The sequence below is a fragment of the Myotis yumanensis genome, unplaced genomic scaffold, assembly GCF_028538775.1.
Source record: "Myotis yumanensis isolate MYYU_CA2020_CCGP unplaced genomic scaffold, mMyoYum1.0.hap1 SCAF_15, whole genome shotgun sequence".
In the NCBI taxonomy this organism is placed as follows: Eukaryota; Metazoa; Chordata; class Mammalia; order Chiroptera; family Vespertilionidae; genus Myotis; species Myotis yumanensis.
This window is the reverse complement of record NW_027223766.1, coordinates 5,668,531-5,684,954: the sequence shown is the minus strand read 5'-3', so window position 1 is coordinate 5,684,954 and position 16,424 is coordinate 5,668,531. Positions and strand designations below refer to the sequence as shown.

General features: G+C 50.5%; 1 protein-coding gene across 1 annotated transcript; it reads right to left on the bottom strand.

Moving 5' to 3' along the window:
- Positions 1-2,006: 2,006 nt before the first annotated feature.
- On the bottom strand, positions 2,007-16,094 carry IMPA1 (inositol monophosphatase 1). Its single transcript, XM_070391956.1, has 9 exons — positions 16,008-16,094; positions 13,754-13,874; positions 12,978-13,111; positions 11,620-11,724; positions 9,966-10,011; positions 7,473-7,581; positions 5,856-5,964; positions 4,183-4,334; positions 2,007-3,406 (listed from the first exon to the last, which is right to left on the bottom strand). The coding sequence occupies exons 2-9, from the start codon at positions 13,814-13,816 to the stop codon at positions 3,291-3,293; spliced, it is 834 nt and encodes a 277-aa protein (XP_070248057.1). The 5' UTR covers positions 13,817-13,874; positions 16,008-16,094; the 3' UTR covers positions 2,007-3,290.
- Between the last annotated feature and the right edge of the window lie 330 nt (positions 16,095-16,424).

Below are 16,424 nucleotides of genomic sequence, written 5' to 3'. Positions count from 1 at the left end.
CGCTCTCCCTAACTCGGCCCAAGTCCTGAGGAGGACGCCCTCCCTGGGCTTAGACCTGTCCTCCCCGGGGCCGCTGCTCACGGCCACACGGCCCACGGGGGTGGCCATGGTTAGGAAAAGGCTGCAGCCTCGGATTCTAACGCGGACGCTGAGCACGTTGCTGTGGCAAGTCCTCATGCAATCTGGACTCGGTTCTCTAAAAGTGAGTGGGGCTCAACTTTTTCAAGTTCAATTGAGCTCTATGTTAACTGCAGGCCCACGAAGCACTGGCCCTGTTAGCTCTAAGCACACAGCGTCTGCACCCAGGGACTAGCCAGGCCCCGCAGCGAAGCACTGGCCTTGTTAGCTTAGTGAGGGCCCAGCAGGTGTGGAGCACGCCCAGCTCACACCTGTGTCAGAGCCGATGCCAGGCTGCGTTACTTGACGGCTCACACCCGGGTCTCCCTGAGCTTCCTCCTGGGAGTGACCAGTGACCCGAGAGGGAAGTCTGGTTGCCGGGCAGACGCACAGGTGCAGCGCCGGGCTCAGCCCTTCTCAGGCGTGTTGGCTGTGGGCAGACAGACGGACAGCGAGGGCATCTTCCCTCCTTGAAACTCACCCAGACAACCTACGGACCCCTCACTCCCGTAATCCTGGGAATTGCTCTCCCACGCGCCCCAAAATTAATGCCTTCGTGGGGACAGCTAGCGAGGAACAGGAGCAAGGCAGGGATGGAGGTGGGAAGGTTTGGGTGGGCAGGGCAGGGCCCTCAGACGTCCACATCACGGCTTCCCAGGCCAGCCCTCAGCTGGTGCCCGTGCATGAGTCTGATGAAGGGCCACGGAAAGTAGTGCTTTTTGATAGAAAAATTTAAAAATCATTCACTGATCAACACAAGTGCTTGCATGACCTCATTCATATACTTTTATTATTTTCCTCACGTCTCACCACCGCACCTCCGTTATCACCCCACCCCCACCCCTCGCCTTATAACCAGCCCCCAGGACAGGTGAGCAGGACGTCGGGAATGGCTCTGTGAACGGCGGGTTACTTGACAGGGACACTGGACTCCACTGGAGGAAAGGCGTTCTCAAGTATCACAAGGCCCACACTTGGTTGATGTTTGTGGTTAAGGAACCCTGAAAGCTAGAGCTGCACGATGCTGAAGTCTAGGCCACAGGACATCAGTACCTATGGCTTCGCTGAAGGGAAATAAGTTGACCCACAATGCAGCGTATTTCATTCATGAAAAACTACCCTGGCTCTGGTGCTATATTATTAAACTCGAATACTGGCCAATGAGGTCATTTGAAGGAAGAATAAAATGTTTTCAGTGATGAAGATGCTAATGTATAAGATGATCCCTATGTGTAGTTTGCCATCTAGTGGTCACTTGTGGAAATAAAAAGGCCGATACAATCTTTCAAATCGAGCTCTCACCCATCCGCAAAGGGATGACGCACAACCACATTTCAGTGTTAAGACGCCCAATCTCACCATGAAGCCCTCCGAGGCGGTGGAGGTGGCGAGGGCGAGTCGCTGAGGCGGCCATTCCTGAGAAAGCAGGAGAGTGTAGCACCCGGTGCTCACTCCTGGCCACCCGCAGAGTCCCCGGGCCCCTTACCAAAGGGCAGCCGGTCAGGCCACAGCGCAGACCAAGTAAACCCGATTCCCTCAGGTGGGACCAAGCAATGCCTGTTCAAAAGCCCCGGGCGGCTCTCCTGGCAGCCAGCTGAGGACCGCTGGGCAGGGTCAGACTGTGGGCTCCAGCTGTCTCGCTCTCTACTGAGTTTCACCGCTCCTTACCTTGAGCAGGGAAAGCGGGCTCATCAATACCACCCACGTGCCTCGTAAAATGAGGACAACAGCTCTCCTGACTATTGTGGGATTAAATAGGATCACGGTGTCAAGTGCTACACGTGCCTGCTACAGTGCTCGACAAATGCTAAATATTAAGGCTATTTCTTATTTTTAAAATGTATTATGAGTTATTAAAAGAAATAAACAAAAAGGTAGCTTAAACTATAAACCTTAATAAAAATTTCAATTACACGTTTTATTTAAAATGTTATTCATGATTGTCTTAATTAAAATATATTTATTTGCAAGAATACAGTATGAGATGTTTTACTGCACGTGGACAACAGCACAAATGCACAATAACACTCAAGTCTAGTACCACACAGTTTAATGTGAGACGCGCACAATAAAATAGCCCTGCCCTGAACACTTCCGTTCCTTCAAACACCAGGCTCGCATAAGCCTATAACTAAACTTAATAGTCTGTTCACATGCCAATAAACAATAAATAAATCTTTAAAAGCATCTATAAACTGAAGCAATTTTCTTTTTGAGTTTCATAAACCAAAGACCTTAAGGAATATTTAAAGGCTGAATAGAAACCGGTTGAAACGAAATGAAACAAGGAGTCTAAGAAGGACCAAGCAGTTCAACATTATCAACTCCATCTATCTGCCCCGCCCAGTCTCAGCCGCTCACCCGGCTCTCTGTGAGCACAGGGAGCCACGGCCCATGGAGGGCAGGTCCCGGCGATACATTCGCTGCAGAAATGCCCACACCTGGCGGGGTGGCCATGGGAACGTGTGGAATGAAATGCTAATAGGAATGGTAATGTGAAATGTAAAGGGTGGCTAGATAATTCTCACTTCAAAACCTGAAGTGATAACACAGAACGCTGAGCTCTTCACTTATGTATCTGCTATAACCAGGACCTGCTCCCTCCAGAAGCCTCGTGGTTGCAATGCTTTACTTCGGACTGCTGAGCACCTGACAGGGGCTGTGTCAGGTGCCAGCTGCGCACCGATGCACAAAGCAAGGCTCTCTGCAAAGACCGGAGCCCGGCCCAGGCAGTACTCATCACACTTCTTACAAACTCAGTGAAATGCGGCTTTTCAACCTAAAATTATTTTCAATATAAATTCTTTTCCAAAAGGTTGACTTTGTAATTAAGAATGTTTAGGTACATCAGTGGCAAGTCAAAATTTCAGAGGCTCATACAGACTCGGAAACTGAATGCTCACTACTTTGGTGGACAAGAGACCATCTCATCAGCTGCCGAAAGGTACATTCTTACACACAGAATTTTAAAACAATGAAACAACATTTCAACTATTCGTGCCTACCGAGTCCTAGTAAAATATGGAACAAGTGGCAATTTTTAAATCTGGACATCAAGACAATTTAAGCCAATCAGATTACAGGACTGAAATGATGTCCTAAATTTTGTGACACCATCACTGTCAGCAAATCTGGGCGAGCAACCACCGTGGCCGAGTGCGAGGCGGTGAGGCTCAGTCTTCATCGTCTCTTTGAAAGGGCACGACCTGGATTTCTCTGGCTATTCTCTCCGCTAAGGTTTTACTGCCCGCAGCAATGATTCTCCGCGACATCAAATCGAATGGTCCCCCTGAAATCAATCAAACAAGGAAGACAGTTACGTCTCGTACCAAAACCATTCCTACAGAACTCGTCTGGTGACAGGCACTACGCCAATCTTAACATTTTAATACTTCCAGTCATCTTTTCAAAAAGCTACTCTGTCACATAACCATACTGGTTAAGCTTTGGCAATACACAAATGAGTTTCTAGGCATCTTATTTTAATACGAGTTTGGGGGGGTCTTCAGTCATACCAGTCTGAACCTGTCACCTTTTTCTATTCTCCGAGTCACTGTTATACTCTGACTGCCTCTGTAACGCCTAGGCGTCCGTGGGCAGGGAATCCCCTCCCACTTCCTGACTTCTCCGTTGCCCTTCTCAGACACTGGAGAATTTTAACCCAGGTTCGCCCGACTTTTAAAAATGTCACCACAGTTTGAAGCAGTGAACCGTTCCAGCCCGAGGCAGAAAGTGACGGAGGCGGAGGTCCATCATCAGCTGCCACTCGCTCGCCATCCAAAGCTCTGCTGGCACAACCCTCAGGCCCGTGGACCTGCCAGACTTTCCCCGGCCTCTCCAGAGCTCCTGCTCCTCACGTCTGAAGAGGCTTAGCCACGCAGCGTGAGCAACCCCACACTACCCTTAGCCTCTTATCCTCGCCTCTGCCGCAATGTCTATCTGGAATTCGCAGACCGTTACATGGCTTGTTTTGTCTTTAAGAGCTCAAGTAGCAACACAGCACACACTGGAAGACCAAAGTCCAACCGATGGGGCAGGAAGATGCTTTCCCGCCGCATCCGCTACCTGTCACGTCCATCAGCACCCCGCCGGCCTCGGTGACAATGACGCCCGCTCCTGCCATGTCCCAGCAGTGGATGCCCATCTCGTAATACGCATCCGCAGCTCCGCTGGCCACCAGGCACATGTTGACAGCCGCCGTCCCGACTCCTCGGATCCTAGCAGACAGCATTTAGAAAGGAGACTGGAAAAGGAGTTCTTTCAAATGAGGTCCTCCTTGGCGTCAGTTCATTTTCAGTGTCGACTGAGACCACCTGAACCCGTCTAGAGGACACATACCTAATTTTAAATTAAATAAAAATCTATAAAAACCTAATTACCATGGTGCACCATAGAAATGACCACTCCCACAAAGTAATTTAATAAGATAAACATTACAGCCATGACATCTTCAGGGGAATAGGCTGAAGAAAATACTAAATTCCACTACATGCATGGGTGAGAGTATAACCACATTTGTATCACAAAGATTTGACTCTGCTCCCTGCTCAGCTGCTAATAAGTGTGTTGGAACTTTTGTGGCTGATAAAGTCTCTCCCGCAAAAACCAACAATAAAATGGGAGAAAACTGAAATTGACATCAGTCCAATCTCAATGAAACATCTCAAAGAAGTAGTTGTAAACATAGATGTTAAATCAGAAATACAAAACCTACACACAGAAAAGGGGGAACAAAGCCCAGGAGGAAATAAAATGAGATGACTGAGCCCAGAGAAGTGGTGGGTAAACAAGACACATGACATCGAGGGAAGACTGCAATTCAGGGAGCCCCTAACCAAGCGCTGCGAGTGAAAACCGAATCAAGGCCCCAAGGAAAAGCAGGAAAAAACACGAGTACAAGGGTCAGAGAGAAAGTGGCTGAAACGGAGGACACGGATCTCACCTATTGGTGTCTGAAGAAGAAAATAAAAACAGACCTGAGCTAATATTTAAAACTATAACTCAAGAAAGCTTGAAAAAGAAGACACAAATCCACGCTGAAGGAGAAAACTCCCCCAGGTGTGAAATTCCAAAACAGATCCTTGTAAAACAACCAGACCTCAAAAGTGAGAAGGAAAACAGAATCTCAATGGCTCCATGTAAATCAAGAAATAGTTTAAATGCCAAGAAAATCAGGCTGGCACCAAATTCCTCAAAAACAACATGCAAAGCAGAGGTGGCTGAAGAGGCAGGACAGCCCAAGGCCACGCCCGGCCGGCGCCTGGATCCCCCACGGAGGACGGGACACTGCAAAGGATGGATGTCATTAGATCCCCGGACCACAGCAAGCGTGGACGGCAGATTAGAGAACAAGAACGTTTATAAAGTCAGCAACGCACTGTGGCTACGGGAGAGAATATCTCTGCTCTTAGGAAGTAACAAGCTGAAGTATGTAGGGATAAAGACCTATGCTGTAAGTAATTTACCTTAAGACTGTTCAGGGGGAAAAGGTGTGTGTAAAAGAGTAAAACACACGGGGTAACATATTGATAGGTGAACTGGGCGAAGGATATATTGTTGTCTTTTTGCATTATTTTATTTCTGCAAATTTTGTTAAGTTTTAAATTATTTTCAAATAAAAGTTTTTCAAGTTAAATTAGAAAATTAGAATTATGGTACTGATCCCATGTCCAGTATGAACATTTCACAGCTACGAGGAAATCGCCGAATGCCCGTGGCCACGGGCACAGCCTACCTACCCGTGGATGGGGAGGCAGAGCAGCTTCTCCATGTTGGCGAGGACGGTCCGCACGGTCTCCGGCGTCCGGGAGGAGCCCAGCTCTGTCACCAGGAGTGCCTTGGTGACATCTAAAGGGAAATGACTTCAAAAATCACTCGTTTAGAAATTTGAAAAAAAAAAAAAATCACTCATTTAATGATAAGAATTCTGATAAAAAAATTAACACTTGTGATTCAGAGCAAAACAGGACATTCTTAGCCCTCTTCCTAGTTGTATCAAATCTGTTTACTTCTAAGACTTTAAATATTAAAATACAGATACATTTGTTATCCCTCAGTGGTCATTTTATAAGAGTCTAGCTTTTTCGACCGTCCCCCCCCCCAAAATGCAGAATATAACCAACTTACCTGCTTACATAATAGCTTCAGTGGGAAATAAGCAAATACCTTAAATATTTAATCACATGGTCTAATTAAACACTGTGTAGAACAGAATAATTACAGAGAGGGGGAGAGTTGCTGGTAGGAAAGCGACCACTCCTTCAATTCTGAGATGCACATTTCTCACGCAGTAACGTCTGGACAATCGGGTCTTAGAGTTCAATAAAAAGATAATGAAATAAATGCTCTCAAATTAAGTGTTTAAGGAGAAAACTTATAACAGTGTGGGAGGATTCTGAATTTAGATGGTTTTGCAAGTATCTTTAAGTTCTTGGTGCACTTAAAAATCTGATGTGTATGCCCTAAGCCAGTGGTCGGCAAACTCATTAGTCAACAGAGCCAAATATCAACAGTACGACGATTGAAATTTCTTTTGAGAGCCAAATTATTTAAACTTAAGCTATATAGGTAGGTACATTGTTATTAACTTAATTAGGGTACTCCTAAGGCTTAGGAAGAGCCACACTCAAGGGGCCAAAGAGCCGCATGTGGTTCGCAAGCCACAGTTTCCCGACCACGGCCCTAAGCGATTTGGCTCAGTGGATAGAGCGTCGGCCTGCGGACTGAAGGGTCCCAGGTTTGATTCCGGTCAAGGGCATGTACCTTGGTTGCGGGCACATCCCCAGTAGGGAGTGTGCAGGAGGCAGCTGATCTATATTTCTCTCTCATCAATGTTTCTAACTCTCTATCCCTCTCCCTTCTTCTCTATAAAAAAAAAAAATGAATAAAATATATTTTTAAGAAAATCTGATGTGCAAACTGAAAAAAAGCTTGGCATGGCTTATGGGGAAAAGGTCCTCAAACCCTCTCGGCTGTCATGCAGAGAGAAAGCTTAACTGTCAATCATCCAGCTCTTACTAAATGTGCATGCGTCAGTTTTAGTGATTCCTAAATTTAACACACTTTCCCTAATTTACTGCCTAATAAATGGTACCAACGCTATCAGCTCAGAGCGAGTCTACAAAGAATCCTGGAGGCAGTGGCTGCAGTAAAGCGCCATAAATTCCATCCCTAGCCCCGCAGCGCTGTCCCGAAGTGTGGTCTGCTCAATTCCACCAGCTTCCCTGCTTCCACCACCACATTCAAACTCCAGTGCGAGCAAACAGCAGAGAAAATACACACCATTTATGAGTCAGTTAACACTCAAAACCACAGAAGAGGAGCGGATGCTAGCGCCGCCCCCACGGTGAGCCTACCTTCCTGCCCGGAGACCTGCAGCTTCTGGCCGTTACAGAAGGCGCCCCTGCCCCTCCTGCCCGTGTACATCTTGTCCTCCACGCAGCTGTACACAACTCCAAACTCCATCTGCAGGCGGAAACCTGGGTGTTGGTGACGCTCACCTCAACAACAGGGAAGTCCGGCACACGGACAGATGTTTGCAAATGGCCACACGGGGGACACTGAGAAGGCCGAGTTCTAGCTCAGTGATGGCGAACCTTCTGAGCTCGGCGTGTCAGCATTTTGGAAAACCCTAACTTAACTCTGGTGCCGTGTCACATATAGAAATTTTTTGATATTTGCAACCAGAGTGAAACAAAGACTTATATTTTTTATATTTATTTTATATATTTAAATGCCATTTAACAAAGAAAAATCAACCAAAAAAATGAGTTCGTGTGTCACCTCTGACACGCGTGTCATAGGTTCGCCATCACTGTCTAGCTTCATCGGAGGGAAGTGGTCCCAGCATCTAGAATCCTCACAGCGCCCCCGTGGCCCCCCTCCCTCTCGCCCAGAGGACAGAACCTGCCTATCTTCCAGGGCCAATCCTTCCTCCTGTGTGGCTGCTCTCCCTCCTACTGCTCCCTGCTGCTCCCTCCTCTGGAATATCGATTCTGCTTCCTCTTCACCTAGCTCTCCCTCCCTACAAAACCTTTAAAATGTTCATCTTCCCCCTTCCCTGCCAAAGAGCAGTCTATACTCCGCCTCTCCCCTTCCCGTCACACACTAGTTTGGCCTCTGCCCTGACCACGCATTCTTCCGAAACCCCCGCAGAGAGACGGTTATGAAATCCACGGGCCGCCTGCCTTCTCCGAGGCGGAGCCAGGGAATCCGGAGGCTGCCCGCTTCCCCAGGACTATCCCCCACCTCACTCACTAACCCGTGGGCGTGTCACTTCTCTTAGGACCTTCTTCTCGCTCAACCTTTGGAAGTTGTGTACATCAGCGTTTTCCATTCTCCGTCCCTTTTAGCTCTCCCCTGTCCTACAGCCCACAAATCAACTACCACTGGCACTGGCTCCATCAACTCCACCATCATAGGTAAGACCCTCTCCTAGGAACCGCAGCCAAAGAGGCCACACTCACCACCTGATCACACCTCCATCCTTCCCCATTCTCCTTCAAAATATGTTTTTAATCCTGAGATTTTTTTTTCTTTATAGAGTGGAAGGGAGGAAGGGAAGGAGGGGGAGAAAGGGAGGAGAGGCGTCAATGTGACAGACACGCTGATTGGCTGTCTTCCATACATGCCCCAACTGGTACGTGCCCTGGGCCAGGAATGAAACCCCAGACCCTGCGGTGCTGGGGCCGACGCTCTAACCACTGAGAACACTGGCCAGGGCTCCTCCTTCAGATTCTGTCCTGAGAACACTTCCTGGTTTTGGCATTTCCTCAGCTATTCTCACTGCACCGTCATAGTTCAGAATCCCGACATGGCTGCAAACACCTGTAACTCTGCACTTAGAAACCACTCCTGACCCCCCACCCCCACCCCCAAACCAAACCTCAATGCTGTGGTGCAGACAGGCCACAGCCGCACAGACCTCCACAACCAGCTTCTCCCTGGGCCTTCCCAGCCACGCCCAGGGCTTCACACAGCCCCTCGCGGCTCCCCCACACCAGGCTCTTCTCCAAGCTGTTGTTTCTGATGGAAACGCATTCCTTTTCTTCATTTTCCAAGGCCCAAACCACTCCATCAAATTTAAGACCCTTCTGTTAGGAATCTCCTCAGACCCCTCCTGGCAAATGCCTGGACTCTCTCACACTCTCGAGGTAGGTTTTCAGCATCCACCACAGGATCCCATCTGTCCCACATCTAACTGGCGCTGACTGGGAGTCGAGGGCGGGACCACACACCGTGCAGGGTGAGCTCGCTCGCTCGGCTCCTTCGCACGTTCCCACGGCTGAGAGCCCTGTGGCTAATTTCATGTGCACTAACTTGTGTTTTCATTTCCAGCGACTCTAACTCTCTTGTGTCCATGCTGATCAATACATCACAAGCCCCGTGAAGACAGGTCCACAGATGAGAGGAACATCACTCACTGTTTATCAATAAGCAGCCACGCAGCGTGGCAATGCCCGAGCTACACTCTGCTCTGCTGGACTTGCACACAGCGGCTTTGGGTTCGACACTCTGCTCGTCCACCCGGGCCCTGGCCTTTCACCAACACCCACGGAAGCGTGCTAGCTGGAATCCCACTCTCCCTGTAACCGCCTGATTCTCTCACATATGCAGTGGTGACTAAATCAGTGTGTGTATTTCTTCCTTAAAACTCCTGCTGCTCTAAAAACATTAAGTGTTCTTCGCTGGAAAAAGTACCATGATAATGTTAACCCTCCTGTAGCTTACTTCACAACAATGCAGCTGTATAAAGTGAACAGAGACAAACCTGTACGTACTATGGAGACAGTTACTCTGTCTCAGAAAGGACAGCAAGGCATGTTACCAGCCATAATTAAACGGCGTACCTCTTTATTGACAACAAAGCCGATGGAAACAGCCACAAAAGGAAATCTTAAAAAAAACACACACACACACACAAAATTACCAAGATAGGACTTATTTTCAATAAATACGTTTTTTCACAATATCGCTGCTTATAACATTTTTCACATAAAGTCTCATTCTGCTGCCCCACAGTGGTGTGTACAGTATGCAACCTTTCATGTACATGGGCTGGGGCTCGGGGACACAGATGCAGACGCACAGGGGACTCCTGCGGCAGCGAGCAGCTCTGAGAGGAGGCACCTCCAGAGACAGGCCTGAGAAACTGGGGACAGAAATGGGAAGGCCGCTTTGCTCTGCACGCCATTTCATCTTTTGAATGTCGAATACCACAAACATAGTAATGATGTACGATATTTTTTCAAAAAATAAAAACAAAAAAAATTTTAAGAGACTTTACATTGACCATGGCTAAAAAGTCTCTTTTCTGTGGTCACTTCTCCCCCAGCCTGGACCTGTAAACACAGGTGTGACCTGCACAGAATACACTGTTACTTGTCTCCCTCGAACCCCACCCGGAGCCTCACACCTGCAAGGTGACTGGTAGCCACATGGTTGCTATGGCTGCATGGCAGTCTGAAGACAGGGGTGGTAATTTCTGACTCAGAAGAGAACCAAGATAAAGAAAAGACAAAATGGGTTCAATATAGCTATAATAATAAAAGCATAATACGCCAATTAGACCGGATGACCTTCCGGATGAAGCTAGGGCTGGGAGGGCCGAGCCCCTTGTACAAATTTTGTGCATCAGGCCTCTAGTTAAAAATAAAAATTTTTAGAAATATATAATAGCTTTTATTTTAACAAAAATGAGACCATTCTATACATACTGCATTATAATCTTCTCTCGGTTACGACATTCCAGAGGCATCCTTCCACATCCCTATCCATCACCTATAGGGTCTAGGTCTTGGTTTACAATATAAACAATTCTGTGTCCCTACAGGTAGGCACAGCCACAGGGCAACTCCCTGATCCCACCCAGCGAGGCTGCTCATATTCGCTCACCAGCAACAGGCTCTCTCCCATGCACGCCCTGTGTGCCAGGCCCTGTGTGTGAGGCCTTTATTGCTGCCCTGTGTGCCGACCCTGTGTGCCAGGCCTGTGTCCCGGGCCCTGTACAGCATCCTTACATCTGTGTACCACTCATCAAGTGCCCACAGTTCCATGAGGTAGGCACCAATAATATGTTCATTTTGCAGATAAGAAGAAAACAGCATCTGAGGCTTAGAAAGGTAAAGGAACTTGCCCAGGTCGAAAAGCCTATATTAAGCACCTGCTCAAGCCCAAGAGTGCTGACCCTAAAACCCACGCTCTTTCTAATCTTCCTCGCCCGGACTGAAGGTGGCACCGACAGCACTGCAGTGGGGCTGCAGAGCTCCCTAGCTGATCTCAGAGCAGCACGGTGCTGGCTTATACTGCACTTGCTCTCTCGGTGGGAAAAGAAGTGAGCAGGCCACTGGGTCGCACAAGTCCCACCAGCAATATTTCATCACTGCTGCTATACGTAATGAAAAGCCTCCTAACACAGCTTACAAATTACACAATTCTCTAAAGTATGAATGTTCGTGAACGGAGCACTTGAAAGGTCCCCTCAGTGCAAACACCCACTCGTACCTATGCACAAAGTTAGTTGTTCCGTCAATGGGGTCGATGATCCACGTGGGGTTGTCGGTGAGGACACTTTTCTCCCCGGCGGCCACGGATTCCTCACCGATGAAACTAAAAGCAAGAATGATTCTTTACACCAATTTCCACAAGTTCCAGGTTTAACATTCCTTTAGCTACCGTCACAGCAAACATACAAGCCTACATAGCACTCTTCCATCCTGGGCCTCCTTCCTCCCGAGGGACGGAGCGGGCAAACTTCACTTCCCAGGTCACCCGACAAGCGGTACTGGAACCTGCAACTCGGGGCCGGGTGAGCGAAGGCGCAGGCGTGCACAGGGCGCTGGTACAGGTGAGGACTTACTAGGGCACGTAGTGGTTTTAAAAAGACGCCCTCAGGTCTCTCATCCTCCTCTCTTCCAGAGGCAGGCTTAACGCTCGAGCCTCGAGTGTGAACTTGGACTTAGTGACTCATTTCTAAGCAACAGAATGAAGCAGAAGTGCCCATGTGCACGCACTGTGGTTCGTCTTACCCACTCTACTCCCCGTCCCTGCCATGCCCAGGGAAGCAGGCCACCCGTGCTCAGCTGCTCTGAGGGGGGCCACGTGGCGAGGAACCGACGGGAGCTGCCCGCAGACCTCGGGAGGCAGGGGAGTCACCCGCAACCACCCAAGTGAATGGATCCGGAATGGATTCCGGAAGTGGAGCCCGAGCTCACTGCTGTCGTTCTTCCCTACTTTCATTTTTATCTTTTCCCTTTATCCAGCAATGAGCTCTCCTAACCATCACTTCATGATCTTCTGTTAGCTGCACAGCACGTTTTGAGAGGAAGTGTACAGGCTTTAACACACACGACCGGGAAGAGGCAGAGAACGACAGCACGAAGACGTAAAGTGGTGACAGTTCCTGCTCTGGCTGTGCCTGTGAGAGCCCTCACTCCGGTGGTTGCTTTCAGGTCCCCAAAGCTACCACACAGAAGAGTCTGCGACAGAGAACAAAACTGACCTAAATCATGCCTGTGGCAGACCTTTCTCACATCAGCATCCCTGCACCCAAACACCCCCCTTATCCCTCCTGGCTGGTGGCCCTGCCCAGGACCTATAATCGTAAGTGACTGGGAAATCAGAGTCAAGAGCGAGGCAACCAGTGCCTCAGCAGCCGTGGCTCCTGTTGGGGGTCCAGGTCCCTCTTCCTCCCTGGCTCCTGCCCAACCTCCCTCCCAGGGCTGCCCGCCCGCCACCCTCCGGAGGCATTCCCTTCCAGGTTTAGGGAACTACTGTCAACTTCGGTCTAGTCGGCACTGCTGCCTCAGGTACTGACTCTAAGCAGGTCCGTTTCTATCACTTGGAGTGGCAGTGAGACGCACCTGTGTGACGGGTACTTTTCCTTTATGAAAGAGAGAAGCATCTTTTCAACCTTCTGATCAGTCGCAGTTACCAAGTCAGCTGGAGAACTTTTAATCATCACATTCATTTCATTTTTCAAAGCTTCACGAACCACCTGGAAATTTGTTTGGTACACAAATAGAAAAGTGTAAGTAAATTTAAATCGAGCTAAAAATGAAACAGAGAAATGGTGTATGACATTCAGTCTGTCTTAAATGATATTCTTAAAATTTTCTTATCACAAGGTTTACAAAATAAACCTTTAGTGGTTATGTCCTTCTAGATACAAAATCATAGCATCTTACATCCCATTTTAGATCCACAACTGTCATCCCCAAAAGTTAATGACACAAAATTAGAGTATTCTTTCCATGTACAGTGTTTAGTGAAATGAAAAGCAACGCAGGTGCTTAACCCACGGCATCGGGGACATGGCGGCATTGGTGAGTGATGGCATCAGGGACATGGCGGCATCGGGGACATGGCGGCATTGGTGAGTGATGGCATCGGGGACATGGCGGCATTGGTGAGTGCGGCATCGGGGACATGGCGGCATTGGTGAATGCGGCATCGGGGACATGGCGGCATTGGTGAGTGATGGCATCGGGGACATGGCGGCATTGGTGAGTGACGGCATCGGGGACATGGTGGCACTGGTGAGTGACGGCATCGGGGACATGGCAGCATTGGTGAGTGCGGCATCGGGGACATGGCGGCATTGGTGAATGACGGCATCGGGACGCGACGGCAGCCGTACCTCTCCAGCTCGCCTTGCCAGGGTCACCGCATAGTCCATGCACTCCTCCCAGGGGTCAGCCATCTTCGAACAGGTCTAATGCATATCAGGACAGAGCCGTGCTGAATCTCTGAGTCTGAGTCTGAACCACAGAACAGATAGTTCAAAAGTGCATCTCAATTAGCAACGTCCTTTCATTCAGGATTCTCTCCCCTCCTGAATCTAGAGTTCCATTTTTTTCCAAGACTCACGGGTAGATCCAGTAAAAACAAAACAAAATAAATCATTTTTACCTAAATGACTCCACTTCTATTGCAGAAACATTCTTCATAACAAAAAATACTCTACAAAAGTGTCTCCCAAAGTGCCCATATCTTGTCACATTAAAACAACCCTGGCTTGGAAAATGGAGGAGAAAGGACACAGGGACATTTTCAAAGATAGGGGTTCAGAACAAGTCTCCCCTAAATATGCACCCTGCACGTGGATCACTCTGAGCTGAAGGCATCAAGGCCCACAGACCAGGAGCTCCCACCACCCCTCACCCGCCAGTGTTGCTTTGTTTGGGAGGAGTCGGCGCAGTTCAGCTCAGAGACCGGTCTGGTCTCTGCTAGCGCAGGGAGTCGCTGAGGGAGCGCCACACGCCAAGAGCACGCAGGACGATCTCTCTTCACAAGCCAAGTAAAGAAATGACACCCTCCAAGCAGATGGCAGATGAGCCTCACTAGTGATCCCAGCCAGGAGGGCAGGAGGAATGGCATCCCAACTTGGACAGAGGTGTATCTCTTATACCAGGAGGCGGCCCTGGGCAGATCCGGAGCGAATATTCCAGGACTAAAAATAATAATAAAGCAAAAAGGAAACTTCTCTCCCTGAGTTTCAGAGGAAAAACACACAACATATTTGCTGCCCAGCTGTCCACTGACGCTGCAGAGAGGACTAGAGCCGCCCGCCCAGGCAGGGTGAGCTGTGCAGTCTGTGCCCTGGGCAGGGAGGCCTTCAAGCTCAGACTCAGAAATGCATCGCTGGCAGAGCAACCGGAACTGTGTCACCTTCACAGCGGAAACAACCGCCAGAGCTTCCCCCTGAGGGCGTGGGGAACCCCACACAGTGCTCAGGGGAGGGAAGGGCAGGCAGACCCCAGCTGCTTCCGCCAGCTGCTCTCTCTTCCCGGGATAAGCAGTTTAAAAGTTTACCATTTTACAGTAACTGCTGAGGGGCTCCAGGAGCTGTTTGCAAACTCTTTCTTCCTTCCTATTTACCCCCTTCCTGTCCTCGAGGCTGAGCGGCAGGCAGGCTCAGCTCCAGCCACCCTCTCCCCGTGCAATGGCACTGACCATGCAGTCAGTCCTCCCGCCCCCCAAATCCGCCATTTCTCCCTGGGGGCCTCCCCCAGAAAGGACCCCCAGAAGTCATGGTTTGTTTACCACCCCCAACTACTTGCTGAAGACGGTATGCTGTGCCCTGCGTGGCGGTTCCCACGGGCTCCCTAGGGGGACTCAGATAGGGACCAAAACCATCGGGCTACATGCACCGTCATGGATGAGACAAGGTGAGGCGCCATGGGAAGCAGGGAACAGGGGGCTCTGACCAGCTCCCCGTCTCGGATGGCGTTTCCCTGAGGACGTGACAAGTGAACAGGCATTACTAGTAACTAGCACAGTGCAGCAGCGCACCGGGAAGGGACAGCTGCATCCAGGGACAGGGAGGGCGGAGGCGGGAGAGCAGGAGCTGGTGCAGGCCTGGAGGACTGCTGTGAGCACCCACCAGTCCTCCTGCAGGGCGGGGGGGGGGGGGGGGGGGAGGGCGGGGGGGGGGGGCCGATCAGCTCCAGATTTAGGTTGGCTGACACCTGCGGGGGGGGGGGGGGGGGCTGAGGTGCAGGAGGCACTTGCTGGGGGAGGAGAAGCCGGGGGCACCGAGGGACAGGCTGGGCGGGGTCCAGGAGGACGGGAGGAGCTGAGGGTGCCCAGGGCTCCCCGTGGGGCGCAGCGGAAAGGAGTCCGAGTCGGGCGGGAGGCGGGGGAGCCAGGCCCCCCCGGGCTGCCAGGCGGACGCAGGGAGCCTGAGGTCGCGGAGGGGTGTGGCCCGCAGGGAGAAACGGCCACCGGAGCAGGGAACAGGCCCGCGCCCGGACGGCCCTCCGTGCAGCTCCGCCACGCGTGCGCCTGCCTGGCCGCCCCAGCCCTCGCCCAGCTCCGGGCGGACCGGCCACACCCAACTCGCCCGCCCCTCCCGGCCCCCAGCTCCGGGGTCGCAGGGGCGCCGGTCTCACCTCAGCGCAGGGAACCCCGCTCGCTGGCTGCCAGAGGGACCGCTAGGTTCTTCCGGGGGCAAAGGGAAGGTCCCGGACCGGAAGTCCCCGTCCCGCCCCGGCCACGGGGGCGTGGCCGTCTCGGCCCCGCCCATCCCCGCCCCGCCCCGCCCCGCCCGCCGTGTCAGGGCGGGGCCTCAGGCTTCCCCTCCTGCCTGGCTCCGCTCTCATCTCTGGTTCTGATTCAGAGCGTCCTGCCTGCACTTTGTTCTGTGTTTTGTTTGTTTTTTAATTCCTTTCTTCTTTATGCTGCACAGCCCTCCTTCCATTCCTTCCCTTCCCATTTCTCTTTTTTACCCCTTTCTCTTATTCCAGACTACTTCTGACAAAACACAAATTGCAGGTATCTTGCAACTTGTTAAACCTATACTAGGGAGT

Bases quoted from the DNA above. Each gene is read 5' to 3' on its own strand.
- IMPA1 (XM_070391956.1), bottom strand. From the start codon at position 13,816: ATGGCTGACCCCTGGGAGGAGTGCATGGACTATGCGGTGACCCTGGCA. The intron at 11,725-12,977 runs GTGCGTCTCACT...TCTTGCTTTTAG, and splicing joins GAAAAGTACCCGTCACACAG to TTTCATCGGTGAGGAATCCG. The intron at 5,965-7,472 runs GTAGGCTCACCG...ATTTCCCTTTAG, and splicing joins GCAGGTCTCCGGGCAGGAAG to ATGTCACCAAGGCACTCCTG.